This window comes from Crinia signifera, chromosome 4 (genome assembly GCF_055691185.1).
Source record: "Crinia signifera chromosome 4, ASM5569118v1, whole genome shotgun sequence".
Lineage (NCBI taxonomy): Eukaryota > Metazoa > Chordata > Amphibia > Anura > Myobatrachidae > Crinia > Crinia signifera.
Genome location: NC_139220.1, coordinates 46,364,255 through 46,392,097, shown reverse-complemented (window position 1 = coordinate 46,392,097; position 27,843 = coordinate 46,364,255). Strand labels below are relative to the sequence as shown.

At 44.3% G+C, this 27,843-nt stretch overlaps 1 protein-coding gene across 1 annotated transcript; it reads left to right on the top strand.

Annotated features, from left to right (window-relative positions):
• Nucleotides 1-313: 313 nt before the first annotated feature.
• Nucleotides 314-18,788, top strand: NIPAL4 (NIPA like domain containing 4). The gene is made up of 6 exons (XM_083181709.1): nt 314-522; nt 11,149-11,397; nt 12,046-12,102; nt 12,242-12,332; nt 14,548-14,708; nt 17,090-18,788. The coding sequence occupies exons 1-6, from the start codon at nt 489-491 to the stop codon at nt 17,701-17,703; spliced, it is 1,206 nt and encodes a 401-aa protein (XP_083037835.1). The 5' UTR covers nt 314-488; the 3' UTR covers nt 17,704-18,788.
• The last annotated feature ends 9,055 nt before the right edge of the window (nt 18,789-27,843 follow it).

Genomic DNA, 27,843 nt, shown 5'->3' with positions numbered 1-27,843 from the left:
GACAGTCGGATTAAAAAACAGTGAAAAACCCATGTCGACCTTATGACCAGTCGACCTTCCTCATGTCGACCTTTATGCAAATTCGACCTTAAGTCATGTCGACCTTGGCCCATGTCGACCTTAAATCAGTTCGACCTTCCTGCCAGTCGACCTAGTGGGGTCGACCTAATGACTGTAGACCTAAGTTCATTCTGACAGATGTACCGATTCCCTGTAGATGACCTCCAGTGAATAAAAGTGACTGGTTTGGAAGCATGATGGGACATTCAGCACTGAAACAAGAGTGAGAAGTGAGCGATACTCCTTTGAATAGAAGGTGTGTGCAACCTACTTACAGGGAGGAGTCAGCTGATACTACAGACTGTGTAAGTGGGACTTCCCCCTTATCAGGTGAGGGAGCAGCATGTTCACACTGAAATCTAGGCTCTGAGAGGATTGCACCTGGGATGTACACAGTCTGATGATAACACAGTGATTGGCATTGCTACATGGCTACTCTTCCGAACCACAAATGTGCCAATGGTGAGTATTACTACAGGCCACTGAGCCACATATTGAATGAGCAATTCCCTCAGTGCACACAATTTCCTTTAAAATCTTTTTAGTTAGGATTTGGGTTTGTTTTGCTTCATATTTATTTATAGGGACTTTATTTTTTTGTTACTTTAAAACTTTGTATATTATTTTAGTAAGTAACTTCTTCCAATGTGCTAAAATCAAGCTTCTATTCATCCCACAGAAAATGTTTGTTTGCATCTTCATGTTCTCCAGTTTATTTCCAAATAATGTGGTTACACAGTCTGGACAATGATTTTAGTACAACAATCCTGTTTCACCTGACCACTGACCAGAGAAAACAGGAGTATACCTGACTAGTTTGTGTAGTGATTAGTCTTTGGGATATGTAATAGAATTGGCTTGTGATGATGGGGAGGAAGTGTTATATATGGGTTCTATATTAATGTAAATGTGATCTAGGTGCCTGTGTCTGAGTTGGGATGATGTACTTTCCAGAGTGACTTTTTCTTGTTTTTGCCAACTTTAACATTATATGAACATACAGTAGCTTGTTTCTCGTCTACAATTGTGTACGGTTTACCTTTTACTTCATCAGTGGGAAACCCTGTGTTTTTAGAAGCAGACTATGGTGCATTTGTGTTATGCTAATTGCAACATGATACCTGCAGATAGTGAACATCTTACCAGGGCCGGTGCTAGGGTGTCCGGCACCCTCCTGCAAACCATAAATTTTGCGCCCTTTCATATTGCCATTGCAACAAGCTGCCTCCCGTTTGTGCGAGCGTATGCACCATGGGATCCTATGAAGGATCTTTGGTGCATGTATACATACACCTGCTTGCACACTAATTGTAAGTTTGCCACAATAAGCCTTTAAGTTTAAGGCCAATAAGCCTTTAAGGACACATATGTATATCCTGTCAGCAACCATCGAAAGATGTGGAAGGTACACACCTATAAAAGTGACTTTTAAGTCACTTACATATGCGTGCACGCTGGCAGGAAATGGGCTGGCAGCTGACATTCGGTGATGGCAAGTCCAGGAGCAGAGTATTTTCAGGTAGACAAGTATGATTTAAGTACATTATCTGTCTAAATTAATATTAACCCCTTCACGACATTTGACGTATATATACGTCATGGCCGGGAAGTACTTCCCGACACATGACGTATATATACGTCATGACTTTAAACTGTCACTGCGTCTCGAGACGCAGTGACAGAGGGACGATGTCTGCTGTCCCTGACAGCAGACATGTCCCTGCATGCCCAGGGGGGGCTGCGATGTCGCCCCCCCGTCGGCGATCGCTGTGATTGGCTGTTCAGTGTGAACAGCCATTCACAGCGTTTTCCTGTGTTACCAGCGAATCAGACGCTTGGTAACACAGGTGTCAATCACCGCCGGGCGTCAGGGGGCATGAGGGGGTCATCGGTGACGATGACACCTCACCCCACCCTCACCCCACCTGCCCCCAAGGCTGTGATTGGTCCGTGGGACCCACGGACCAATCACAGCCAAGGCGCGACATTTAAACTAACGGTGACTGCGCTGCAGACGCCATTCCGGTCTGGAATAGCGTGCAGAGCGGTCATCGTGCCTATCTGCCGTGATACTGACCTGATCCTTGCTAATACTTACCTGATCCTTGCAAATACCTTACCTGATCACTTGATCACTGCTTGTAGCGTGCTGGACGCTTCCTGGATCTGACTTCCTGAGACTTCCTGCTGCTGCTGCAGAGAGATAGAGAGAGAGAGATAGAGAGAGATAGAGAGATAGTGACAGAGAGAGCTATATTGTGTGTCTGCTACCCCCCCTTTTTGGGGGTGCAGGGGTTTTTTATATATAAATAACTGTCACTGCTGCTGCTGCAGTGTCATAGTGATAGATAGTGAGAGATAGTGAGAGATAGTGAGAGATAGTGAGAGATAGTGAGAGATAGAGAGATTTGTGTCTGCTACCCCCCCTTTTTGGGGGTGCAGGTTTTTTTTTATACATATAACTGTCAGTGCTGCTGCTGCAGTGTGATAGATAGTGATAGATAGTGATAGATAGTGATAGATAGTGATAGATAGTGAGAGATAGTGAGAGATAGAGAGAGATAGTGACAGAGAGTGATAGAGAGTGTATATTTTGTGTCTGCTACCCCCACCTTTTGTGCTGATCACTATATCTGAGGTGATCAGCAACTTTTTGGGGGCGCAGAGGTTTTTTTTTTTTATATATACCTGTCAGTTGCTGCCAGTTGCACCAAAGGTTGTGCACCTGCTGCCCCTCACTGGTAATCAGTGTCGCATCACTGATCACCTTTTTTTTTTTTTTTGTGGGTGCTGTGTGGTCTTTTTTTAATTTTTTTTATACACACATTGTGATTTTGTGGGTGTCCTGTGGCCACTGTGCGCTGATCAGTGACGTACATCACTGATCAGCTTTTTCGGCACAGGGTTGATCTATTTTTTTTTTTTTTTTTTGATCAAATTCCTGTTGCCTTTGAGCGCTGTTCAGTGACGGACGTTACTGACCAACATCTGTGCTCAATTTTTGGCGCAGGACCTTTTTTTTCTGTTTTTTTAACCCCTTCAATTTTTATTTTTTTTTAACCCCTTCAATTTTTTTTTTTTTTTTTTTTTGTATAAAGTATTTTTTTTTTCTGCACTACATACACACTACACACTACATACCCCCCGGGTTGAAATAAAGTTTGTACCCCCCCCCCTACACTATACACGTGTTGAAACATTTCACTACCAGTAACACAAAAATAAAAATGTCATCCCAAATGTCATCCCAAATGTCATCCCAGTCATCCAGAAGAATGTATTCAGTGGAGGAGGCATATGCCATGCTTGCTTCTGATTCTGACACAGCCAGTGAGGCAAGCGGGGAATTTGAAGGATTCGTCTCAAGCTCCTCTTCCTCCTCTGGTGATGAGGGACCCCCTCAAAGACGCCCCCGTAGAGCAGCTGAGACCCCCCCCCCCACAATAATTGATCTCGTATGGACCCCACCACCAGACAATTTTGAGCCCCAGGTTCCTGAGTTTTTGGCCATCCCAGGAATCCAATTTGATTCCACAGGTCTCAGAGAAATTGACTTTTTCAAATTATTTTTCTCTGATGATTTTATAAATTTAATGGTGGACCAAACTAATTTATATGCCCAGCAGTTTATTGCTCAAAACCCCACGTCATCATTTGCTAGGTGGACCCCTGTAGATGCAGTAGAGATGATGACGTTTTGGGGTCTGGTGTTTCATATGGGCATAGTAAAAAAGCCACAAATTAGGCAATATTGGAGTACAGATGTTCTGTACAGCACCCCATTTTACCGTATGGCCATGACTCGGACTCGTTTTGAGGCAATCCATAAATTTATACATTACACCGATAATGCACAGTGCCCACCCAGAGATGATCCCACCTTTGACAGGCTTTTCAAAGTCAGGCCGGTCATTGATCATTTCAGTGCCAAATTTGCAGAGCTATACATCCCTGATAAATGTATTAGCATCGACGAGTCCCTTATACATTTTAAAGGAAGGGTTAAATTCCGCCAGTACCTTCCCAGTAAGAGGGCAAGGTATGGCATAAAAATGTATAAGCTGTGTGAAAGCACCACAGGGTACACCCACAAGTTTAGGGTATATGAAGGGAAGGATTCAAGAATTGAACCGCCAGAATGCCCCCCCTCCCTCGTAGGTGTTAGTGGAAAAATTGTCTGGGATTTAATGCACCCCTTCCTGGATAAGGGTTATCACCTCTATGTGGATAACTTTTACACCAGCATCCCCCTGTTTAAGGCCCTTGGTTCAAGAGGTACAGCAGCTTGCGGTACTGTGCGTAAGAACCAAAGAGGCCTCCCAAAAACGCACATTGCCCAAGTAATGAGAAGGGGTGAAAGCAGGGGAATATGCACCGAAAATATGTTGTTGGTCAAATATAAGGACAAGAGGGATGTCCTTATACTGACAACAATTCATGGAGACAGTACCACCTCCATCCCTGTACGAGGTACCAGTACCCACACCTCAAAACCAAATTGTATCCTAGATTACAATAAGTACATGGGCGGAGTGGATCTTTCAGATCAGGTACTGAAGCCGTACAGTGCCCTGCGGAAAACAAATATCTGGTACAAGAAGCTGGTCGTGTATATCATCCAGATGGCACTGTATAACGCTTACGTGCTATTCCGTTCTACCGGCCAGAGGGGGACATTTATGCACCTTCAAGAGGAAGTCATAAAGGGCCTAATATTTGGGAACCAGCAGGCAGAGGGCCCCAGTACTTCTAGTACTGGCCCCCGTATTGTACCAGGGCAGCATTTTCCCAACGAAATCCCCTCCACTGCAAGAAAGGGCAGGACACAAAAAAGGTGCAAAGTTTGCTATAAAAAGGGAATAAGAAAGGAAACTATTTTCCACTGTGAAACTTGCCCCGACAAACCCGGCCTATGTATAAAGGAGTGTTTCAAAATATACCACACATCTATGGATTATTAGGTTCATCATTTCACCGTGCTTCGGGGGTCTTGCTAATGCCACATAGCACCCACCATTCATTCCACCAGAATCTGAGCTGCAAAATCCAAAAATCACTCCTTCCCTTCTGAGTCCTGCCATGCACCCAACTGGTATTATTTGGTCACATGTGAGGCATTGCCGTACTCTGGAGAAATGGGGGCACAGATTTTGGGGTGCTTTGTCTCCTTCATTCCTTGTGAAAATGAAAAATTTTGAGCCAGAACTGCATTTTTGTGTAAAAAAATGTAATTTTTCATTTTCACTGCCCAGTTGTATCAAAATTGGTGAAACCCCTGGGGGTTTGAAATGTACACTATACCCCTAGATGAATTCCCTGAGGAGTGTAGTTTGCAAAATGGGGTCACTTGTGGGGGGGTTCCACTGTATTGGTAATGCAACATAGCACCCACCATTCATTCCACCAAAATCTGTGCTCCAAAATCCAAAAATCACTCCTTCCCTTCTGAGTCCTGCCATGCACCCAACTGGTATTTTTTGGTCACATGTGAGGCATTGCCGTACTCTGGAGAAATGGGGGCACAGATTTTGGGGTGCTTTGTCTCCTTCATTCCTTGTGAAAATGAAAAATTTTGAGCCAGAAGTACATTTTTGTGTAAAAAAATGTAATTTTTCATTTTCACTGCCCAGTTGTATCAAAATTGGTGAAACCCCTGGGGGTTTGAAATGTACACTATACCCCTAGATGAATTCCCTGAGGGGTGTACTTTGCAAAATGGGGTGACTTGTGGGGGGGTTCCACTGTATTGGTGCTTTGGGAGTCTCGCTAATGCAACATGGCACCCACCATTCATTCCACCAAAATCTGTGCTGCCAAATCCAAAAATCACTCCTTCCCTTCTGAGTCCTGCCATGCGCCCAACTGGTATTTTTTGGTCACATGTGAGGCATTGCCGTACTCGGGAGAAATTGGGGCACAGATTTTGGGGTGCTTTGTCTCCTTCATTCCTTGTGAAAATGAAAAATTTTGAGCCAGAACTGCATTTTTGTGTAAAAAAATGTAATTTTTCATTTTCACTGCCCAGTTGTATCAAAATTGGTGAAACCCCTGGGGGTTTGAAATGTACACTATACCCCTAGATGAATTCCCTGAGGGGTGTACTTTGCAAAATGGGGTGACTTGTGGGGGGGTTCCACTGTATTGGTGCTTTGGGAGTCTTGCTAATGCAACATGGCACCCACCATTCATTCCACCAAAATCTGTGCTGCCAAATCCAAAAATCACTCCTTCCCTTCTGAGTCCTGCCATGCGCCCAACTGGTATTTTTTGGTCACATGTGAGGCATTGCCGTACTCGGGAGAAATTGGGGCACAGATTTTGGGGTGCTTTGTCTCCTTCATTCCTTGTGAAAATGAAAAATTTTGAGCCAGAACTGCATTTTTGTGTAAAAAAATGTAATTTTTCATTTTCACTGCCCAGTTGTATCAAAATTGGTGAAACCCCTGGGGGTTTGAAATGTACACTATACCCCTAGATGAATTCCCTGAGGGGTGTACTTTGCAAAATGGGGTGACTTGTGGGGGGGTTCCACTGTATTGGTGCTTTGGGAGTCTTGCTAATGCAACATGGCACCCACCATTCATTCCACCAAAATCTGTGCTGCCAAATCCAAAAATCACTCCTTCCCTTCTGAGTCCTGCCATGCGCCCAACTGGTATTTTTTGGTCACATGTGAGGCATTGCCGTACTCGGGAGAAATTGGGGCACAGATTTTGGGGTGCTTTGTCTCCTTCATTCCTTGTGAAAATGAAAAATTTTGAGCCAGAACTGCATTTTTGTGTAACAAAATGTAATTTTTCATTTTCACTGCCCAGTTGTATCAAAATTGGTGAAACCCCTGGGGGTTTGAAATGTACACTATACACCTAGATGAATTCCCTGAGGGGTGTACTTTGCAAAATGGGGTGACTTGTGGGGGGGTTCCACTGTATTGGTGCTTTGGGAGTCTTGCTAATGCAACATGGCACCCACCATTCATTCCACCAAAATCTGTGCTGCCAAATCCAAAAATCACTCCTTCCCTTCTGAGTCCTGCCATGCGCCCAACTGGTATTTTTTGGTCACATGTGAGGCATTGCCGTACTCGGGAGAAATTGGGGCACAGATTTTGGGGTGCTTTGTCTCCTTCATTCCTTGTGAAAATGAAAAATTTTGAGCCAGAACTGCATTTTTGTGTAAAAAAATGTAATTTTTCATTTTCACTGCCCAGTTGTACCAAAATTGGTGAAACCCCTGGGGGTTTGAAATGTACACTATACCCCTAGATGAATTCCCTGAGGGGTGTACTTTGCAAAATGGGGTGACTTGTGGGGGGGTTCCACTGTATTGGTGCAACATAGCACCCACCATTTATTCCACCAAAATCTGTGCTGCAAAATCCAAAAATCACTCCTTCCCTTCTGAGTCCTGCCATGCGCCCAACTGGTATTTTTTGGTCACATGTGAGGCATTGCCGTACTCGGGAGAAATTGGGGCACATATTTTGGGGTGCTTTGTCTCCTTCATTCCTTGTGAAAATGAAAAATTTTGAGCCAGAACTGCATGTTTGTGTAAAAAAATGTAATTTTCCATTTTCACATCCCAGTTGTACCAAAATTGGTGAAACCCCTGGGGGTTTGAAATGTACACTATACCCCTAGATGAATTCCCTGAGGGGTGTAGATTGCAAAATGGGGTGACTTGTGGGGGAGGTTCCTAACTTTTAGCACTTATGGTGCCTAGAAACCTACATGGTGCCTAAAAAAAAATCTCATAAAAAGGAGGCTCCAAAATTAAGTAGGTGCTCCTTCTATTATGAAGCCTGTGGTTTGGTCAACGTGCACACTAGGGCCACATATAGGATATTTTTGAAAACAAAAGAATTGGGGGAATCAATTTTTAGTCACATTTCTCTAGTAAAATCTACTGTATTCGTTAGAAAAATGTATTAAAATTGAAACTCTGCAAAAAAAAAGAAATTTTGAAATTTCACCTACACTTTGTTTTAATTCCTGTGAAACACCTAAAGGGTTAACAAACTTCCAAAATGCTGTTTTGAATACTGTGAGGGGTGCAGTTTTTGAAATGGCATCATTTATGGGGGTGTCTCACATACAAGTCCCTCAAAGTCACATCAGAACTGAACTGGTCCCTAAAAAAAATCAGTGTTTGAAATTTTCTTGAAAATTTGAGAATTTGCTAGTCATATTTGAAGCCTCCTAGTGTCCAAAAAAATGAAAAGGAGGTTGAAATAATGATTGCAACATAAAGTAGACATATGGTCTTTGTTAGTTATTAACTATTTTGAGTGGTATGATTATTTGTCTCACAAGCAGAAAATGTGACATTTTGCATATTGCTAAATTTTCCATTTTTTCACGATATTTTGGTATTTTTCACAAAAAAACACAGACTGTATCGACCAAAATTTACCACTAACTTGAAGTACAATGTGTCACGAGAAAACAATCTCAAAATCACTGGGATAAGTAAAAGCAAAAAAAAGTTATCCCCACTTAAGTGAGACATGTCAGATTTGAAAAAAAGGGCTCTGTCATGAAGGCACAAACTGGCTCTGTCATGAAGGGGTTAAAAAAATATGCAATTATTAAAAATATGTTATAACATGTATTATAAAAGACTCACTGTTGTTTAAATCTTGTGCAGACCAGTCCCTCCTCTTCTATCTGCGTAGGCAGGACCAGGACGCCATTTCACCCCTCTCGTGACTGAGGGGGAAAGGAGGGGAGAGAAGGAGGAGATAGAGGGGGCAGAGTGTAGATGGCTGACACTGGCCACTCCACACATAGACCCAGAAGGCTCTGCAGTGCTGCTCACTTGATTGACAGCCTGGGGAGCAATGGGTAGGGGGCTGACATGATGACGTCATCAGGCATTGTGTCGGTGAGTGAGGGGAGTAGCTGGTGCCGCTGGCTGCCTGTCATAATATTTGACAGGCTGCGGCAGCCAGTACCTAACTAGCACAGTCAGAGAGTAGTAGCATTTATTATAAATATTGAATGATATCCGAGTGAGCGCGTCGCACTGCGCAGGCTGTACTAGGAGACTGGTGCAGGGGGGAAACAGCCAGGCACCGCCGTGAGTCACGTCACGTGACTGCACTTGTCTCTGCTGTTGTTATACATAGGAGGCAGGAGGAGGAGGCGGACTTTGTAGAAGTCGGACTTGGAGGGTTTGTGTGCGCACACAGCGGGGCGCACCCGGCGCAGGGAGCAGCATCCATGATCTCTCAGTCATCTACTCTCCATACTGTCGCCCGGCGCTGTCAGACAAGCGCTGCGGGCGGCATGCAGGCAGACAGTGAAGGCGAGGGGCCGGGCTGGCAGCTTTAGCAGCAGAGCAGGGAGAGTGCACCTTTTCACCATGGCGCCTCCCTGCTTTGCAGGAGCTGCTGAGCGGCCAGCGCCGGCCCTGCATCTTACATCAAGCACAATAAATAAGAGGGCTTGTTCCCAAATACATATGCTTCATTGGCACACTGATGGAGAAGGCTCTAGGTGCCCACACACTAGAAAGATCTGCGATCGTAAGATGTGCGCATAAATTAGCCTTGAAATCTTTTTTCAGTCCTGGACAAAAGATTTCAGGCAAGCGCACGTCTTTACCAAAGATTTTTCTTAAAATCCCGTGTGCATTCCTATGGATCTTTTGTTAAATCTTCTGATCTTTCGTGCAGCACGTAAGATCAGAAGATTCAGCTAAAGATCCACGGGAGCGCGCATCGGACCAAAATCGACCGATTTTCGGTCGATTATCGGTAAACATCGGCCAGTTCCGCTCAAAGCGGCTGTGTTTGTTGTTTTTTTTTGTGTGCATTATTTAACTAAACTTCAATTAATTGACTTGGCTGTATTTGTATTTGATACTAAAAATAAGAACAGTGGCTGTGAGCGATGCTGGCATTTTTAGTGGATATTTTGAGGATCTCTCACTGCCACAATGACAATATCTAAATATATGTAACCTGCAATAAATGAACTGTATGCACTGCATTGGTGGGAATGGCTAGAACACTGTATGCATGTAAACTGAAAATAAAGGGTACCACTTTACGGATATGGGGGAGAGTTCATTTGCACCCCATTAACTTGTATTACCAATAGCAGTCTATAAGGTGTGAGGAAGAAATAGTAGTGTTCCTCTCTTTCTTGTCCCAGTGGAGATTGCACTCTATATTCCCTACCACATGTACACGCGCACATAGACATTCTAGGGTTCATTTGTTGGAAGCCAAATAACCAACCAGTATATTTTTGGGTTTTTTGGTTTTGGGAGGAAACCCACGCAAGTACAGGGAGAATATACAAACTCTGCACAGATAGAGCCATGGTGTAAAGATTGTACACATTAGTTGATATTTTACATGGGATACGGTCATTGGGTCGACAGTCAAAAGGTTGACATTAGGTTTTTCACTGTTTTTTTAGCCGACATGTGCCATTTCATGCCCTACCATCCACTAGGGCGTGGCAGGAGAATAAAATAGTGCACCGAACCAGAAGCATGGTGAGCGCAGTTTGCCATGCGAGGGGACGCGGTGCACTTTAACCTGTGTCCATGTCTACTGTGTCGACATTCGGGTGAAAAACCCCCTGTCGACCTTTTTACCCTCATCTTTCCTGCATGTCTACCTAGATGGTGAGCTAAGCCCCATTTTCATCACTATGTGGGCATGGCGAGTGCTCCTGAGAGCTGCTGGCCATGCCCCCATTCACTCAGTCAGAAAAGGGTCTATTCACTGCGGGTGACGGGGATTGCCAATGCACACCCCCTACTCGGGTGAGTTGCGGGACAGACACGAAAAATCGTGACTATCCTTTGAAAATCGGACAGTTGGAAGGTATGGTAAAGCTACCCCATACAAATGTATTAGTTAGATGATAAAACAAAACATTCTGGCTATCCTCCTGTAAAGGATCCATGCTTATTACCTTCACTGATTTTAGTTAGCTCTGATTTAAGGGAAACTCCTTGAATTTGGCATGTTCCTCACTGCATGGGTTATATATATTCTGTCATCGCTATTTTCTGGTTTACAGCTCTTCACCTCTCACCGTGGGCTAACACCATTGTCCTTCTTCTCTGCAGGCACCCTGGTTACCCTCACCTGCCCTTCACACCAGGTGATCTGTCAGATACTGAGTGGGGCTGATCTGAACAGCTTGATTTACAACAATCTGACTCTTGATACCAGCTGGTCCTCCGCAGCAAACACCAATTATAATTTCCTTGTTGGTTTGGCCCTGGCTGTGTTCTCCAGCATACTCATAGGCAGCAGTGTCATACTGAAAAAGAAAGGACTCCTGCGCCTGTCTGGGCAGGGAAGAACACGTGCAGGTATGACTGAACTGGGAAGAGCATGTTCTTCTTCTCTAAATTCCATGAAAATAAGTTTTATAAATAGAATGTGTACAAACAGGTCTGTGTGTATTTTTGGGTTGGGAGGCCTGTGTGCATATCCGATGCCAAGGTAATATTTCAGCTGAATATATAATCCTGTATGACAAATGGACTATACTATGGTGAAACACTATACACGCTGTTTGATTCCCATTTACAGAAGAATCAATAACCTTAAACCTGAACTGGGAATTCCAGATTTAATATTCCTTCATTGTCCAGTACTCCAGCAGTCCTGGGCCAGAAGCACTAGTCTTCAAAAGTGATGAAATAGAGAGTGATAATCAGCCAGCTAATCAGCTTCTGCCTGACATGTCACAGACTGTTAGAAAAATCTCAGGCAGGAGCTGATTGGTTGGTTGTTTATCACTCTCCATTTGATCACTTTGAAGCTTAGTGCATTTGACCCATGGAACTACACATCCCAGCCTGCCCTAACAGTGCAGCTGTGGCAGGACATGCTGATATTTGTAGTTCCACAGCAGGTGGAGTGCCACACGCTGTTCCCTCGGTCCTATGTAGTATAATATTTTCAATGCCATCCCTTGTTGCATATTTGTCACCTGGTTATTCTCTCCCTTTTAGGTGCTGGTGGACATGGCTACTTGAAGGACTGGTTGTGGTGGGCTGGTCTTCTAACAAGTAAGCTACAATTCCATAACTCTTCTTACAGTATAATGCAATATCTGTAATGTTGGCTACATGTGTTACGTGCTCCAGCTCATTTTCTCCTTTTTCTATCCTTTTTTAATGTTAAGTTCATTTTATTGTCTAATTTCAGTGGGAGGTGGAGAAGGTGCAAATTTTGCTGCCTATGCCTTTGCGCCAGCTACCATTGTCACACCGCTGGGGGCTCTCAGTGTCCTAATCAGGTATCGTCCTACACACAGAATGATTGATATGTCATACTGACCACTGTATAACTCAGTAGTTCTCCGCTCCAGTCCCCAATATGCTTTCAACAGGTTGTTTTTTGGACTTATTTATTCATGTATAGTGGGGTTGGGATCGTTGGGTCTCCAGCAAGTTGGTCGACATAGGGTTTTTCACTTTTTTTTTACCCGAATGTCGACACAGTCGACATGGACACAGTTTCCAGTGCACTGCATCCCCTTGCATCGATTGCAATGCTTGGGGCACACTACTTTATTCTCCCATCTCGCCCTAGTGCAGGCATGTCCAACGTTGGCCCTCCAGATGTTGTGAAACTACACATCCCAGCATGCTTTGCAATAGTTTTAGCATTCTCTAATAGCAAAACTGTGGCAAAGCATGCTGGGATGTGTAGTTTCACAACATCTGGAGGGCCAACGTTGGACATGCCTGCCCTAGTGGATGGTAGGGCATGAAAATACCGCCTGTCGGCTCAGAAAACAATGAAAAACCCCATGTCGACCTTTTGACTGTCGACCTAGACCCTGTCGACATAATGCTTGTGTCGACCTTGACCCATGTTGACCCAATGCTTGTCGACCAACTTGCTGTAGACCCAATGACCATATCCCATATAGTGTAGGCGAGCTGATCTATATGGCTGGGTTAGCCATTATTCCACCTGTTACCACAGATATAAATCCTAAAAGCTTGACTTGTTCATATTGCTCCCATTCTAGAAATTGCCCATTTTAAACTAAATTGGGTACTTGTGTATTATGACGGCGCCCACGAAATCGACCGCAAATCGCATGGAAAAATCGGATGCGATTTTGCGGGCGATTTTCGACCGATTTTTCACTTTTTCCGGCCAATTTGCATGCTGTTCCATTATTGCACACCTTGCACACCCCCAATTTCCATCGTAGTGCATCGCATGCAATATAGTGGCATGTGATGCATGCCATGCGATTCGATTTGTAATTGTACAATCACCCTGATGGGTGCTTACAATGTTAAATGCACCGCCATTGTTAACGCCACCCCCACTATCCACGCCAACCCGAAGCGTGGCGAGCGTAGCGAGCCATCGAGCCCGAAGCGTGGCGAGGGGACGCGGAATACATGTAAAGTAATCCGCGGGGCTCGCTGCGCTCGCCACACTATCTAAAATCAACTCCACGCCGACGTGGATAGTGGGGGTATGAAAAGGTCGGAGGACGCGTGCCGCCGCCCCTCGCGCGCTCGCCACGCTTCGGGTTGGCGTTGATAGTGGGGGTGGCGTTAACAATGGGGGTGCATTTAACATTGCAAATCGCATCGCATGCCACTTGCTGGCATGCGTTGCTATGCGATATTTAATTGTACAATCAGGGTCATTTTCCCGAAAATCACATCACATACCATCGCATAGTACCTGGGGGTGTGCAAGGATGGAATAACATGCAAATCATCAGGAAATGGCCGAAAATCGGACGCAAATCGGACGCAAAATCGCATCGCAGATCAAATCGGCCGATAAATCTGATGCGATTTGGATTAAATCGGGGCCCGTTATAATACACAAGTACCCTAAATTGTTCCTGATGTGATCTTAAAAGGCAGGTCCAAACAGTTGGAGAGAGATTTTTTTTAATCGTGAAGAGAGAAAACATGGCTTGATTGTATAAAGTGGTAAAACAGTCTATGCTGGTTCCCTTTTTAGCTAACTTTTGGGCATATATCTGATTGAACAACAACTCCTGATGTGTTGGTTATTTCCTTGACATAGCAAAGTTTGTTGTGAATAGGGATGGCCATCGACCATTGATGATTTGAAATCATTGATGGTTTATGACCAATGTTGAATACTTTTGCCATCTGTGGGCGAACCAGATGGTTTCCCTACATTGATGTCAAAGGAGAACCAATGTTTCCTCTTCCCTTTTTTTTTTTTCTCTCAAGGTGCCGGGACACGGAGCATAGCGCTGTCTCCGGCACCTGGAAGTCCCGCCCCCGAGTTCTAATTGGCCCACAGGCCATTCAGTCAAAGATAATGGATGACCGTCAATAGCTAAAACTATCGATGGTTATCCATCAGATAGTTTACGACTATCGAAAGCTGGTTTCAGAATTTCCATCGATAGAAACCATCAATGGCGACTGCACTGTTGGCCATCCCTAGATGTGAAACAAGAATTAAAACCATGGCTATATTTCTGTTCTCTCATGCAGTGCTGTGATGTCATCTTATCTGCTGGGGGAGCGCTTAAACATCTTGGGGAAGTTAGGGTGTACACTCAGCGTGTTAGGGAGCACTGTCCTAGTAATCCACTCCCCTGAGGAACAAGAAGTGAACACATTAGAAGACATGACTTCAAAGCTTAAAGATGCAGGTAAGAAAGGTTAACGTGAAGATATATCCATGGCTCATATTGTGTGCCCGGAGATGGATTTGGCTACCATGTTGTTCTATAATTTATTTATTTACATTTTACGATTTGAGTGTTTTAATGCTCCTCAATAGCACATTTTGGCAAATCTATCATAGATTCCACCCCAGAAAACAACAGAGCCTCTGAACTTAGTCAAGGATATTTTCTTATTGTAGCCCATGAAACTATGGACAAAAATGATGAGCCATTTTCCCTTTTAAATAAATGGGTTTAATGATATCCTCGTGTGCGTTTTGATGTGTTCTCAGAGAAAACTGTTGGCTACGCTGTCAGTGTAAGCCGTCTATTCGCACTGTGCGTACATCGGCTCGCACTGTGCGTATGGACGGCTATGTAGTGAAACCATTTTGTAGCTACTACTTTTGTAGTTTCATGGCGGCACTGTGCTGCGCTACATCCGGGTTCGCTGAGAATACCGTTGGCTACGCTATTTGCCAGTGCTCCATGTCACATACTGGCAAATGCCTCCATTTCAAACCCACACTATCCTCGTCGGCCCGCGAGGCCATCGCGGAGATGTGGTACGCATCCTCCCGACCGGTTCATACCCTAACTATTCACGTCGGCGTGGAGTTGATTTTATTGGGCTATTGATAAAATGCCCTGGGACTGGCAATGCATCCCTACTGGTAACTTAATTTTTTTTCTCTTTTCTAAAGGAAGGGGGGTGGTTCAGGATGCAATGTTCTACAATACAAGTCAACATGCAACAACAAAAATGAAGCGGAGATGGTCAGGGAAAGAGCTCCCCATGTTGACGGGGACGCATGTGCGTGTAAGATGCTCCTGTGTCCCCATCAGATGGAGCCTCTCCGCCAGCTAAAGAATCTGGTGATTCCCAGCGCTAGCTGAGAGGCGCTCCATCTGTACAAACAAAAATGCAACTGATATTTGGCGATACTTACCCCTCCAGCGAGGTCCTTGAATCTTCTTCTGTCATGCACAACCTCCAGCCTGCACATCTGCATGAAAACTTTACTCAGCAGGTTCCTGGCAATACCCAGAAGACTTTGCTGAAGCCTAAAGGTAGCACCAGGTATCTATTGCCGCAATGGGGAACATATCGCTCTAGCTATCTATAGCTGTTGAGAGCAGTACATGGGCTAAAAGCTTTAAATTTTACCACTGTTTGCTGAATACTGCTGATAAAATTACATAAGTACTATAGGGGTTATGCATTGTTAATAAATGAGGCCCTGCATACAGTATGTTTAGATAAGGCCTTATTTAGGGTAGGAACATTGCACAAAATATCAGCTACAAATGTCAGCATCGCTCACATTTGTTACATAAATGCAAATAATACCTGTTGTGTAAGAATAGGTATATCCATAAGGTAAGGTAACATTACAGGTACCTAGGATGAGTACAAAAGTTCTTGCCAATTTTCAGACTTATTTTGACAAATTCACAAAGAACAGTCTGTAAATTCTGTCTTTTACCTAGCATTTGAGTGCTCCCATGCTGAAAAGCACATTTTCGGTTTTAACATTTCTACCCAGTAATTTGCTAATTGGGTATTTCTTCTGTGCTAGGACTCAGTACTAGTTGAAATTCCTTGGATGCAGAACCGGGTTGGCCCTTTCACACAAGAAAAGGACCCGTGTTAAACCGCAGATTACCAGCTAGGATTGTTTTAACCCAATCATTTTGCTTTTCTTTGTGGAAGGGGTATTTTTTTTTTTCAACTTGTTTATAAGAGCTGAGAATATCCCCATTTCCAAACGTAGGGACCTTGCAGTGCTCTCTGAGTTCATGCTTTTAGATTAAAGAATCTGCATAAAGTATGCCTTTTTTTTTTTTTTTTTTAATAACAAGATTTTTTTTAAATTGAGTCTTTATTTATAATTTCATAACATTCAATAGACAATAATATCAAATATTTCAGTAAATGTATAAAAAATAACATATACTTTATCTGTATGACATAACGAAACAAAACCTAACATACAAGTTCCTGCCATTCCTCCCTCCCCTCCATATGAGAGTCCATTGCCCCTTATCCCTAATCTACCTCCTCTATATATTATCCTCCCTATACTACCCCTATCTTGTTTGTCAATAATATAACAAGATTTTTGGTACTTGTGTAGTTTCACGGCGCCAGCATGACGCCACGCTATTTAAAATCAACTCCATGCCAACATAGATAGTGGGGGTATGAACTATCCATGTTGGCATGGAGTTAAGTTAGTTTATTTTAGATAGTTGTGGTGAGCGTAGAACCCGGAAGTAGCACGGCGCCATGCTGGCGCCTTGAAACTACACAAGTACCAGATTTTTAGATACAAATCTAAAAGCTGTTTTTGTTTCTTCCACAGGCTTCATCATCTACATTAGTGTGCTGCTCCTCTGCTGCTTAGTCCTAATATTCATTATTTCTCCTCGTTTTGGCCACACAAACATCCTTGTCTACCTGGCAATATGTTCCCTCTTGGGTGCCTTCTCTGTGTCTTCTGTGAAAGGATTGGGCATTGCGATAAAGGGCCTCCTCGCCGGCCTTCCTGTTGTCCAGAATCCTCTGCCTTGGATTCTCATATTTATCCTGGTTTTATCAGTCGTTACCCAGGTTAACTACCTCAACAAATCGCTGGACGTGTTCAACACTTCCCTGGTCTTTCCCATTTACTATGTCCTGTTCACAACAGTCGTCATTGCTACATCTCTCATCCTTTTTAAGGAATGGGTATCTATGTCCCCGCTGGATGCCGTGGGAGCTGTCTGCGGATTTCTCATTATCATCTTGGGTGTTTTCATGCTCCATGCTTTCAATAACCTTGACGTAAGTCTTAAAAGTCTTCAGGATCAATTGCAAAACCCAACACCGGTGCCCACCCAAAAAAAAGCCAAAAAAGAGGACAAGATAACTTTAATAGACAACATGGAGGCTGAGATCACTGGCAGTATTCCCAAAGTGTTTGTGATTTATACATAAACTGTACATGGTTCTAACTGGAGGGGGCATGAAAGAAATCTAAACAATGTCTCTTCTCCAAACTCAACTCATCTGGTCAACGAACAAGGCCCTTCATGAACGATGGATCAGAAGTCTATAGAAGGTGGTCTCGGGGGAATTTTATTGTTGATTAAACTTCCCTTTTCTCTTCTGACCATCTACGATGTTGGGATAGAAGTAATCAGAGAGAATAGAGATGGAATGGTTTTAGATGGGACTGGACTTGTTACATGTCAGTGAATTTTCCATTATGATATTGGAATGGTCTTGTGGCTGCCTTCTGGAGCTGGAGAGTACCTACCTAACAATAATGTAATGACATTAGGATGTCCCTTTAATTTATTATTTTTGACTATTTTCACAAGTGTTGGCTAATCTGTGAATATTTTAGAAATGTTTTTTTGTTCTATTTTAAAGTGTGTTTTTTTTTTTAAGATGCACATTGCAGTTCATTGGTGTATTGATTTTTGGAGTACGTTCAAATTGCTTTGTAATAAGGCAGATAAGTATATTCCTAGGACTGTTCTGTTGTTGCCACTGTATGTCAGTAAAGGTAGTGACTACGGATAGTTTTATTCAAATTCCCTCCCTTAATGTGGAGATTTAAATAAGCAAAAGAGATGTCTCATTTTGTGTTTAATTGTGGAGTTGTTACCATTGCTTATAACTCCCATGGGGAATGCGCAAAATATACATTTCCTTCCTGAAATCCTGCATTATAGCATTGCACGACCTCGTTGCCTAAAAGTAACAAGTCAGAACTGGCCATTTAAGGAACGTACAAAAAAAAAAAAAAAAGGTCAGTATTGATAGAACTGTATTTTTTTAGCGTACTATGGGATATAATAGAACAGTGCCCCCTTGTGTATGGCTATTATAATGCATTACAACTCTTATTAGTACCTGAACAGGTTGTATAATGTTTAATCAAGCACTGACTAGTTTCACACGTTCATCACTAATTGCACTAACGAGAAAAAAACAACCTGTATGTGTAACGTAGCTTTGTGTTTATATTGCTGTACAAAATAAACGTTCCTATATAAGGTGGAAACCTTTTATGACTGCAGCCTAGAAACTTGATTCAATGACCTGGTGTAAACACAAATAATCTTAGTGGAACATCACCCCTTAATTGCTGTTTTTGTCACACTAATATGGAGGACACTTGTGCCATTACAACATTATAAATCACCAGTGGCGGCTCGTACCTTATGGTAGGAGGGAGGAGGCTGCCACTGAGATCTAGAAGAATAATAAGTGAGAAATGGCCTTTCGATTTAGCAGTGGCCAGATCATTGACTACTTTAGTCAGTGCTGTCTCTGTGGAGTGTTGAGAGCGAAAGCCTGACTGAAGTGGGTCCAATAAGTTGTAGGAGTTAAGGTGCCCATACACGTGCCGATACGGCCGTGTGTTTTGAGCTTAAATAGCATTGCATGCCTTGTGCATGCGTTTTGCATGCGATGCGATAAAAAGCAAGTACAAAAAGGATGTGCAGCACATACTTTTTGTACTGTATGATGAGATGCCGTGGGAGCGCGCATCTCAACGCACACATCGCGGCGCCGGAATCAGCACGTGTATGGGCACCTTTAAGAAAGTGTGTGTGTGTGTGTGAGGCGAGTGTAGGCAAGTCTCTCAAGTACCTTGGAGAAGCATGGGAGCTGAGAGATAGGACGGTAGTTGGAGAGACAGTTTTGATCAGAATTGTGTTTCTTCAGAATGGGAGTAATAAGTGCATGCTTGAACAGAGAAGGAAAGATACCGGTAGAGAGATTGCAGATTTTAGATAAGCACGGGAGACCAAGCCTTACTGACTTGTAAGAGTATAGGATCAAGAAGAGAGGTAGTGGAGTAGGAGGATGAGAAGAGTGATACTTTATCCTCACTTGTCGGGTCAAATAAGGAGAAAGTGGCAAAGGGCTCCGGAAAGGAAGTAAGCAAGTCACTGGTTGATAAAATCCAAGATGAAATAGCATGCTTTTCTTCAATCGTGTACCTGGTGGCAGGGCCAGATTAATAATGGGCCTGATGGAGCTGCAGCTCCAGGCCCACTCTCCAAATAGGCCCATTTTGCAGATGAGGACTGGGACTGGGGCTTTCCAACGATCCCATTGGTTGATCTCATTTGAACCCAAAACTCTGTTAATTGGTTCTAGAGATATTGCGGATAGGCCCAATTTTATTTTTATTTTTTTTGTTCTTGCTGAAATGTAATTTCATGGCTGTTCATGTTCTTTGAGGGCAGTTCCTCAATATGATACTGATACTTTACATGCAAATGAATCAGTTGGTTCTGAAGATATAGCCGGTTAAGGGGCGGTTCTGCAGGGACTAGGCTGGTGTGAAAGGGGCCAGCCCGGGAATGTCTCTGCATGATCCTGGGACCATATTCCTGTATTATTTCAAATAGCCGGCACCAGCAGTGCTCTGAATACAGCCGGGCAGCCCCCCTGCTCTCTGCCCAGCTGTCAATGGCTGTCACTTCTGCCCAGCGGCGGCTGTCCCCCAGTTACCGCAAGCATGTAATCCCACATGTCAACTGGCATGGAAGCCCTGTCAATGAGTATGGAACCCCTGGCAATGAGCACGTAGGTAAGCAGCACTTATGTAGCATAATTTTTAATAGGCATTTTGGTGTTTGGCATAATACATAATGGAAATAATGTGTGTGGCTTAACATGTAATGGCCATTATGGTGTACATTTTTAATGTGCGCCTTTGGTGCGCAATGTCCCTGTTTGTAAAGCGTATTGTGAATTTTGGCTCAATCCATGGGGCAACATGTTAATTTTGCCTTCATCTGTTTGGAATAACGTAAATTTTGACTCCATCTGTGTGCCATAGTTTGAATTTTGGCTCGTTTGGTGTGAATTTTTGCAGTACAGTATAAGGAGGTTACTATTGTGTTGCATGATTTGTATATGGTCAGGGCCGGTGCCACCACTAGGCAGCTTTAGTCATTTGCCTAGGGTGCTGGCCACTGGAGGGCGGTACTGGTCTGCAGCAGAAAAGCTCCAGCCAAGTACCAAGCCAGCAGCTATTCTAGCAGGGAGCAGGTGAGCGTACCTCCTCCCCTCCCTTGAGCCCGCCCATGGATCAGTGTTAATCTGTGGCACCCGCTGCTCCCCACCCTCCTGGTCATCTGCGCCAGCACCCACCCACCCTGGAGCCAGCCGTAGATATAATCGGCGGGTAGCGACCCCCCCCCCCCCCCCCCCTGGACATCGGTAATCAGCGGCTGCCTGCTGCCCCCCCTGTGCTGGTAAAGGCAATCCGCGGCTGGCGCCCGCTGCCTTCCACCCTGCTGGCAGTGGCAATCTGCAAACCCCCCTCCCCCAGCTAGTCAAGGTTAATCTGCCCCACACCATAATAATTTAAGAATGCTTTTTCAAGTTAGGGGTGGACAGCGGGCGCCACCCACGCTGCTGGGGGGCTGTACGCGGGCGCTACCCGCAGATTGCCGCTGCGGATGACCGGGGGTGGGGGTTGGTTTGTTTGCCTAGGGTGCCTATAATTCTTGCACTGGCCCTTTTTTATGGTGTGGTAAACTTACATTAGGTGACCACAAGAAAGGTGCTGAAATGTTGTCTACCAAGTTTTGGCTTTCAGTATTTACCGTATTTGTACCTTTTCACAATGGGTTCAATGTGAAAGGCACAAAAACGGTAATTAACCAGTAATATAACGTTTACAACATGCAGACCCGGTCAGTTACCGATCTTAGTAGGGGCGTGGCCACGGCAGGACGTGAGTAAGGGCGCGAGTTCGAGCTCCCCTGTGTCTGCAGCTGCTTATGGAGCCTTCCCCTATGCTCGAATACAAGTGACCTAGCCTGGGGAACATTGTCTTTACCCCCCCCTGAGCCCCTTGGAGAAATCTTACCCGCAGTGAGTTGGGAGGCGAGCGACCGCCGGGAGAGCGGTGAGGCGTGCTGAGGTCCGAGAGAGACTGCGGCACCGGTGGCCGTTGGACGTATGGACCGGTAGTGACGGAGCGATCCCCTCCAGCTCCCCTGCTTCCTGTCAGCCCGGGCGCGGGTGAGTGACGCGGCGCCGGGCAATACAGCACAGTCGGAGACCCAGGAGCGTCTGGTGGGAGGAAGAGGGCTACTACGCCGTAACACAGCGCAGCCCCAGCAGCCGGAGGACATTGGGTGTAGAGAGTTGGAATACTCCCTCCCCCTCCGCCATCTCCTGATAGCCCGGGCACGGGTGTGAGACGTGGCCATGTGACACAGGCAACGACCCAGCAAGCTGTTGGGCAAACGGATAAGGCGCCAAGCACCCTCACTACAGCACCTGCAATACAAAGCAGGTGGGAAAGAGGACAGCAGTCTATCTCACCGCTAAGGTACTTAGCTGGATATCCCTTGCCTCATATACATTTATGTGAGAGACGGCTGGAGAAGGTAAAGCAAAATACCGTTTTTTCAAATTACACTGACTGCATATATAAAAAGTCGTATACTCCATAAAGTGGACTGCTGTGTAGCGCCAGGTGGGAATACTATCTGGCCCTGGACGCTGCAGGTAGCAAGGTGAAATATCTGTGCCCCGCACAAACTCTAACTGTGTGGGTGTTTATTGGAATCATTAGTGGGGCACGTGCAGGCAGCTCTCCTGTAAAATTGTGACTGGAACACCTGAAGATGGGGAAAACGGGACAAAGTGCTGTGGCCACACGGCTAGAGAAATATGCTAGACAGCAAGCAGGCAGTAGCTCACAAACCAGTACCCCACTCACCACTCCTGTGAAAGAGAGCAAAACCCAGCAGCCCCCTGAGGTGACTCTGCAACAGGTGTTGGAGGCCATAAACACCTGTGAGTCTCGTCTTTTAGAACAAATTAATAAAGTGCAAAGCGATATCATGCTCCTAAGGAATGATGCACAAAAAATTCGCGAGAGAGTCACGGAGGTGGAAACCAGGATAGGGGCGCTGGAAGACACTGTTGCGCCTTTGCAGACTCAAGTTAAAGCCCTAACCGGACAAATGTCTGATATGCGCCACAAAATGTCCGATATTGAAGGAAGGCTTAGGCGCAACAATGTGCGCTTCATTGGGTTTGAAGAAAAAGCAGAGGCGAATGCCCCAGAGAAATTTCTGGAGGGATGGCTGTTACAAAATTTTGGGGACAAGGCCTTTTCGGCACAATTTGCAATAGAAAGAGCACATCGTATCCCAGGTCGGCCGTCTCCCCCAGGGGGTCCCCTACGTACCCTGATAGCAAAACTCTTGCACTTTAAAGATCGGGACTCAATCCTTAGGATGGCGAGGGACAAAGCAGACCTTGAATTTAATGGCTAGAAGATCTCGACTTATCCAGACTTTCCTATTGAAGTGCAAAAAGATCGAGCTAAGTTCAGAGACATTAAAATCCGCCTCAGAGAACTTGATCTTAAATATTCAATGTTATATCCATCAAAACTACGGGTCATTGCGGAGGGTGCTACAAAGTTTTTCTTTTATCCAGAAGAGGCAGCGCAGTGGTTGGATAGCACATATCCAGGCAGAAAACAAGTATTAACTAACGTGATCAGATAGAATATTGATGGGGCTTTATGTATATTGGCCAGGAGGCAAATATTGTGTGAAATAATGTCTGATATACATGCCTAAATTTCGATATATGTGATAGTGAAAGGCTGGGGAACTTGGTTTGGGGGGTGGGGGGTGGGGGGGGTGGGTGGGCGGGGAAAAGTAATGAAAATGGTATAATTCAAAGCAGGAAAACAGGCATGGGGGGGCAAGAGCGGGCCTCGGTGGTGGCCATTAGTTTATTGCCTCTGGTGTCACAATAACGGTATAAGGTGGTGGGGTGGGGGGACAGGTATGCCTAGGGGGATAGGTTATACAGGGTGGGGGAGGGGGTGGGGTAAGTGTATGTGTAAGTGTAAGTCTATGTATGTTCCTGAAGTATCCATGCCCGGACCAAGGCCCCTAATGGGTCCTATGAATCCCTACATGCTTAAAAAGTACCATATGATCCTTTATAAGTTTGAAAATAACGTATATATGTTCATGAAGTACCTATGCTGGGAAAAGAAAAAACATGTGATCCCCTTCAAAAAAAAAAAAAACCCTAGGTTCCCCTACATGCCTAAAAATAAGTGTTCATGAATTAAAACATTGTGGTGTGTATATATAGTAATAGATTATTATGGTTAAGATAATGACCTGGAACGTCAGGGGGTTGAACGAAAAAGTAAAAAGAGCTCTGGTACTCAAACAGTGTAAAACAATGGAGGCAGACATTATTTGCCTGCAAGAAACCCATCTAAGTAAAGAACGGTTGGTCTCCTTAAAACGGCCTTGGATTGGTCCTTCATATCATGCTCCCTTCTCCTCAAGTTCGAGAGGGGTAACAATTATGGTGAAGAAAGTTTTGGTATTTGAATGTAGAAGGGTGAAGATTGACACAGGGGGAAGATATATATTTTTGGAATGTAGCATAGAACAAACTCGTATATGTCTACTGGCTGTGTATATCCCCCCCCCCCCCTTTTTCCTATGAAGTGATAAAAGCAGCTGTAGAGTTCGCGGGACAGTACCCTGATAATATGGTATTATGTTTAGGAGATTTCAATAAAGTACTGGCACCCAGACTAGACAGGTGGAATAGATCGGAGGAGGATATATCCAGGGAGGGAAATAGATTTGCAGAATTTATGAGGTAGGTGGGATGGAGGGAACCGTGGCGGCTTAGAAACCCAGAGCTTCAACAATTCTCATGTTATTCTTCTGCGCATAAAGTATTTTCTAGAATAGACATGGTTATGGTCTCTGATGGACTTCTTAATAAAATTACCCATGTTGAATATAAACCCCGTGGGATCTCAGATCATTCCCCCCTTGTTATCCAACTAGACCTGGTAACCCCTGTAGGCTTCCGGTATTGGAAACTTCAGCCCTTCTGGCTGGCTCAGATGGGAGAACAGGAAGAGCTGGAAAGAATGATAGAAGGTTTTATGATGGATAACAAGGGCTCAACACAAGCAGGGTATGTTTGGGATGCCTGTAAAGCCTTTATACGAGGGGTCTTTATAAAAAAAAATCGCTTTTTTAAAAGAAACACATAGAGCTAGGGCACTAGAACTTGAGGGAAGGATGACAGCACTAGAAAATGTTTTTCTTGTAAGCAAATCTGACGAGGCCAGGTCCGAATGGTTAAGGGCACAGAGTGAATGGTTGGAGTATCTGCAAGAAATAGCCTGCCGCAAGATGGCAATTGGGGCTCATAAATGGTACTCGGAAGCTGATCGGGCGGGGAAATTTATGTCCTACCTAATCAAGCAGGATAAGCCCTCTAATATTATCCCCATAATTAGGAATGAATCCGGTGAAACACTGACAGAACCCCCTAAAATAGTAGCAGAATTTGTGGCATATTTCAAAGAAATTTATCAATCTAAATTAAGCTGTAGTGACGAGGAAATAGAGGATTACTTGGGTACTTGGCTGGATGGGATCCCTGGAGAAGTGTACCAGAAGTATATAAAAACATTAGGACCCCAATTGCTGGAGGTTTTTCAGGACATGTTAGCAGTGGGAACAATCCCCCCCTCAATGACAGAGGCCACAATAATCATGATTCCAAAGGGTGGTAAAGATCTAGCCCGGGTTGATTCATTCAGACCAATCTCGCTCATAATAACAGATGTAAAAATATATGCGAAGATCCTTGCGAATAGACTGAGCCGGGTGATCAGTCAGATTATCCATCCCGATCAGACGGGTTTTATGGCGGGCAAGTCCACCATGATCAACCTGCGTAGGGTCTTCACATATATTCAATGTATAGAGCAGAAGAAATTGGACGCAGTGATTGCCTCTTTTGATGCGCATAAAGCGTTTGATTGTGTGGAATGGAAGTTTTTATGGGGGGCAATGAAAGCATTCGGGATTGGTGATGGGTTTATTAATCTAGTCTCCCGGCGATATCAAAATCCGAGCGCTCGGATGTCAACCTTACATATCTTTTAGATGGTCAGCGACCATCAAAAAATGTGGGAGGTTCCCCCTGGCCTGCGAATGGATGTTACTGCGAGTGAGTCGCCCTTGCGAATGGGTGGTGGCAGCCAACCATTTGCAAGGAGGTGTTTGGTGGATTCGCAAGGGTGCGAATTTGCATCCGAGCAAATAAACCAGAATCACCCCGATAGACTGTAGAGATCCCGACACAGACACAGACACATACAAATTTTTTTAAAGGCACCTCAGTTGTGAACTAACTGATCTTAATCATCTCATTCACAAAGACCGACTCTTGCCTTTATAGAAGTTGGCCCCTATATTTAGTGTTGGCAGCTGGGTCTGTTTCCTTTTGTGAGCAGCTGTTCGTGTCTCTCCGAGGAGGACTAGATGGCAGAAATGCTTTTCACACAAGAATGTTTCTCAGTTCATGTGGTTGGGATGCCAGAGGCCGCTAGCACTCACAAATTATTTGTCCCCTCATTGAACTACAGTATTTAAGGTGCTATTTTAATGTAAATTATGTGCGCACTGCATCTGGGAAGACAGGTATTGATTACTATTTGTTATTAGTATTATAATTAAAACTATGCATGATCCTTTTAACATTTATTAAGACAGAAGCAAAGAAAAGTATATAAAATGTGTATAATCAAATACAATAGTACATAAGATAATGTATAAGGTATTAATTGGTTATGCTAGCATATAATACATCCGTGAAGGACCAACAGAAACATAAAAAAATTAAATGAATGGCATATATAACCTGTATGTCCTTGATTCTTGTAGATAGAAATAAGTTCTCCAATAGGCAAATTCTGATTATTAAGTAGGCAACTCACTGTTGGGGACCCACTCGTAGTTTGTAGTCCAGAAGCTCCACCGCTAGCAATGGGAGCCTCAGACTACAAACTGGCGTGCCTGTGATAAAGAGCCGCTCAGAGGGGCCCATTTATCAAACCATATTTGCGGCTAAACCCCTGAAAACACCCGTTAGGATTACAATTAATCCTACTCCACAAGCTCGCTGCCTAGGGGTCATTCTCGACTGAACTCTCCTTCATTCCTTACATTCAATCTGTCTCTAAATCATGTTACTGCAAAAACTGTAATCCATGCACTCATTATAGAACGCATTGACTATTGCAATAGCCTCCTTACTGGTTTTCCTAAGAAAAAACCCTCACCACTACATTTCATGTTGAATGCTGCAAGGCTGATCTTCCTGGCTAGACGCTCATCGTCTGCTGATCCGCTCTGTCAGTCCCTCCATTGGTTGCCTGTATATTACCACATTCATTATAAAATACTTCTACTTACATACAAAGCCATTACTCTGACTACACAAAATTCTCAAAATATATCCCCACCGACCTCTCCGCTCTGCACACGATCTGCGTCTCTCATCCACACTCATTACTTGCTCCCAGTTACTGGCAAGCTTATCATACTCAGGAACCCCACACAACCTCCAGTAGCATTTATATCTAATTGCATCCCATCAGGACTGTCTTGTAATCTGATGGGACTGCCATGCTATGGAATTCTATCCTTATGTATCCCTCCTATTATTCCTATAGATTGTAAGCTTGCGAGCAGGGCCCTCCTACCTCCATGTCGGTCTGTATCTACCCAGTTTGTTTAATCCCTGTTGTTTACAATTGTAAAGCGCAACGGAATATGCTGTGATATATAAGAAATTGTAAATAAAATAAATAAGTGGGGAGAATGAGTTTTGGTTTGCTGGAAATACCAATATCAGTAAACTGACAGGGAGTGCAGGGTGTGTTGGAGGGTAGATGGATATGGGAATTATTTGGGGAACGGTTGTGGTAAGGTGGACCGACAGTCAGGATTCCGATGGTCATTATACTGACATCAGAATCCAGACTGCCAGTACTCCGACAGCGCAATGAAGCCCCTTGCGGGCTCGGTGGCTTGCTTCGCTCACCACTGGTTCTATTCTCCCTCTATAGCAGGGGTGTCAAACTCAAATTCATCGGGGGCTGCATCAGCAGTTTGGTCACCCTCAAAGGGCCGGTTGTATCTGTAGAACTATGTGTCCACTCTTTATTATCATAAATTGTCACTGCATTCAATTATTACTGTTTTTTGTAATAATGTAAGTAATAACTAGCAGGGA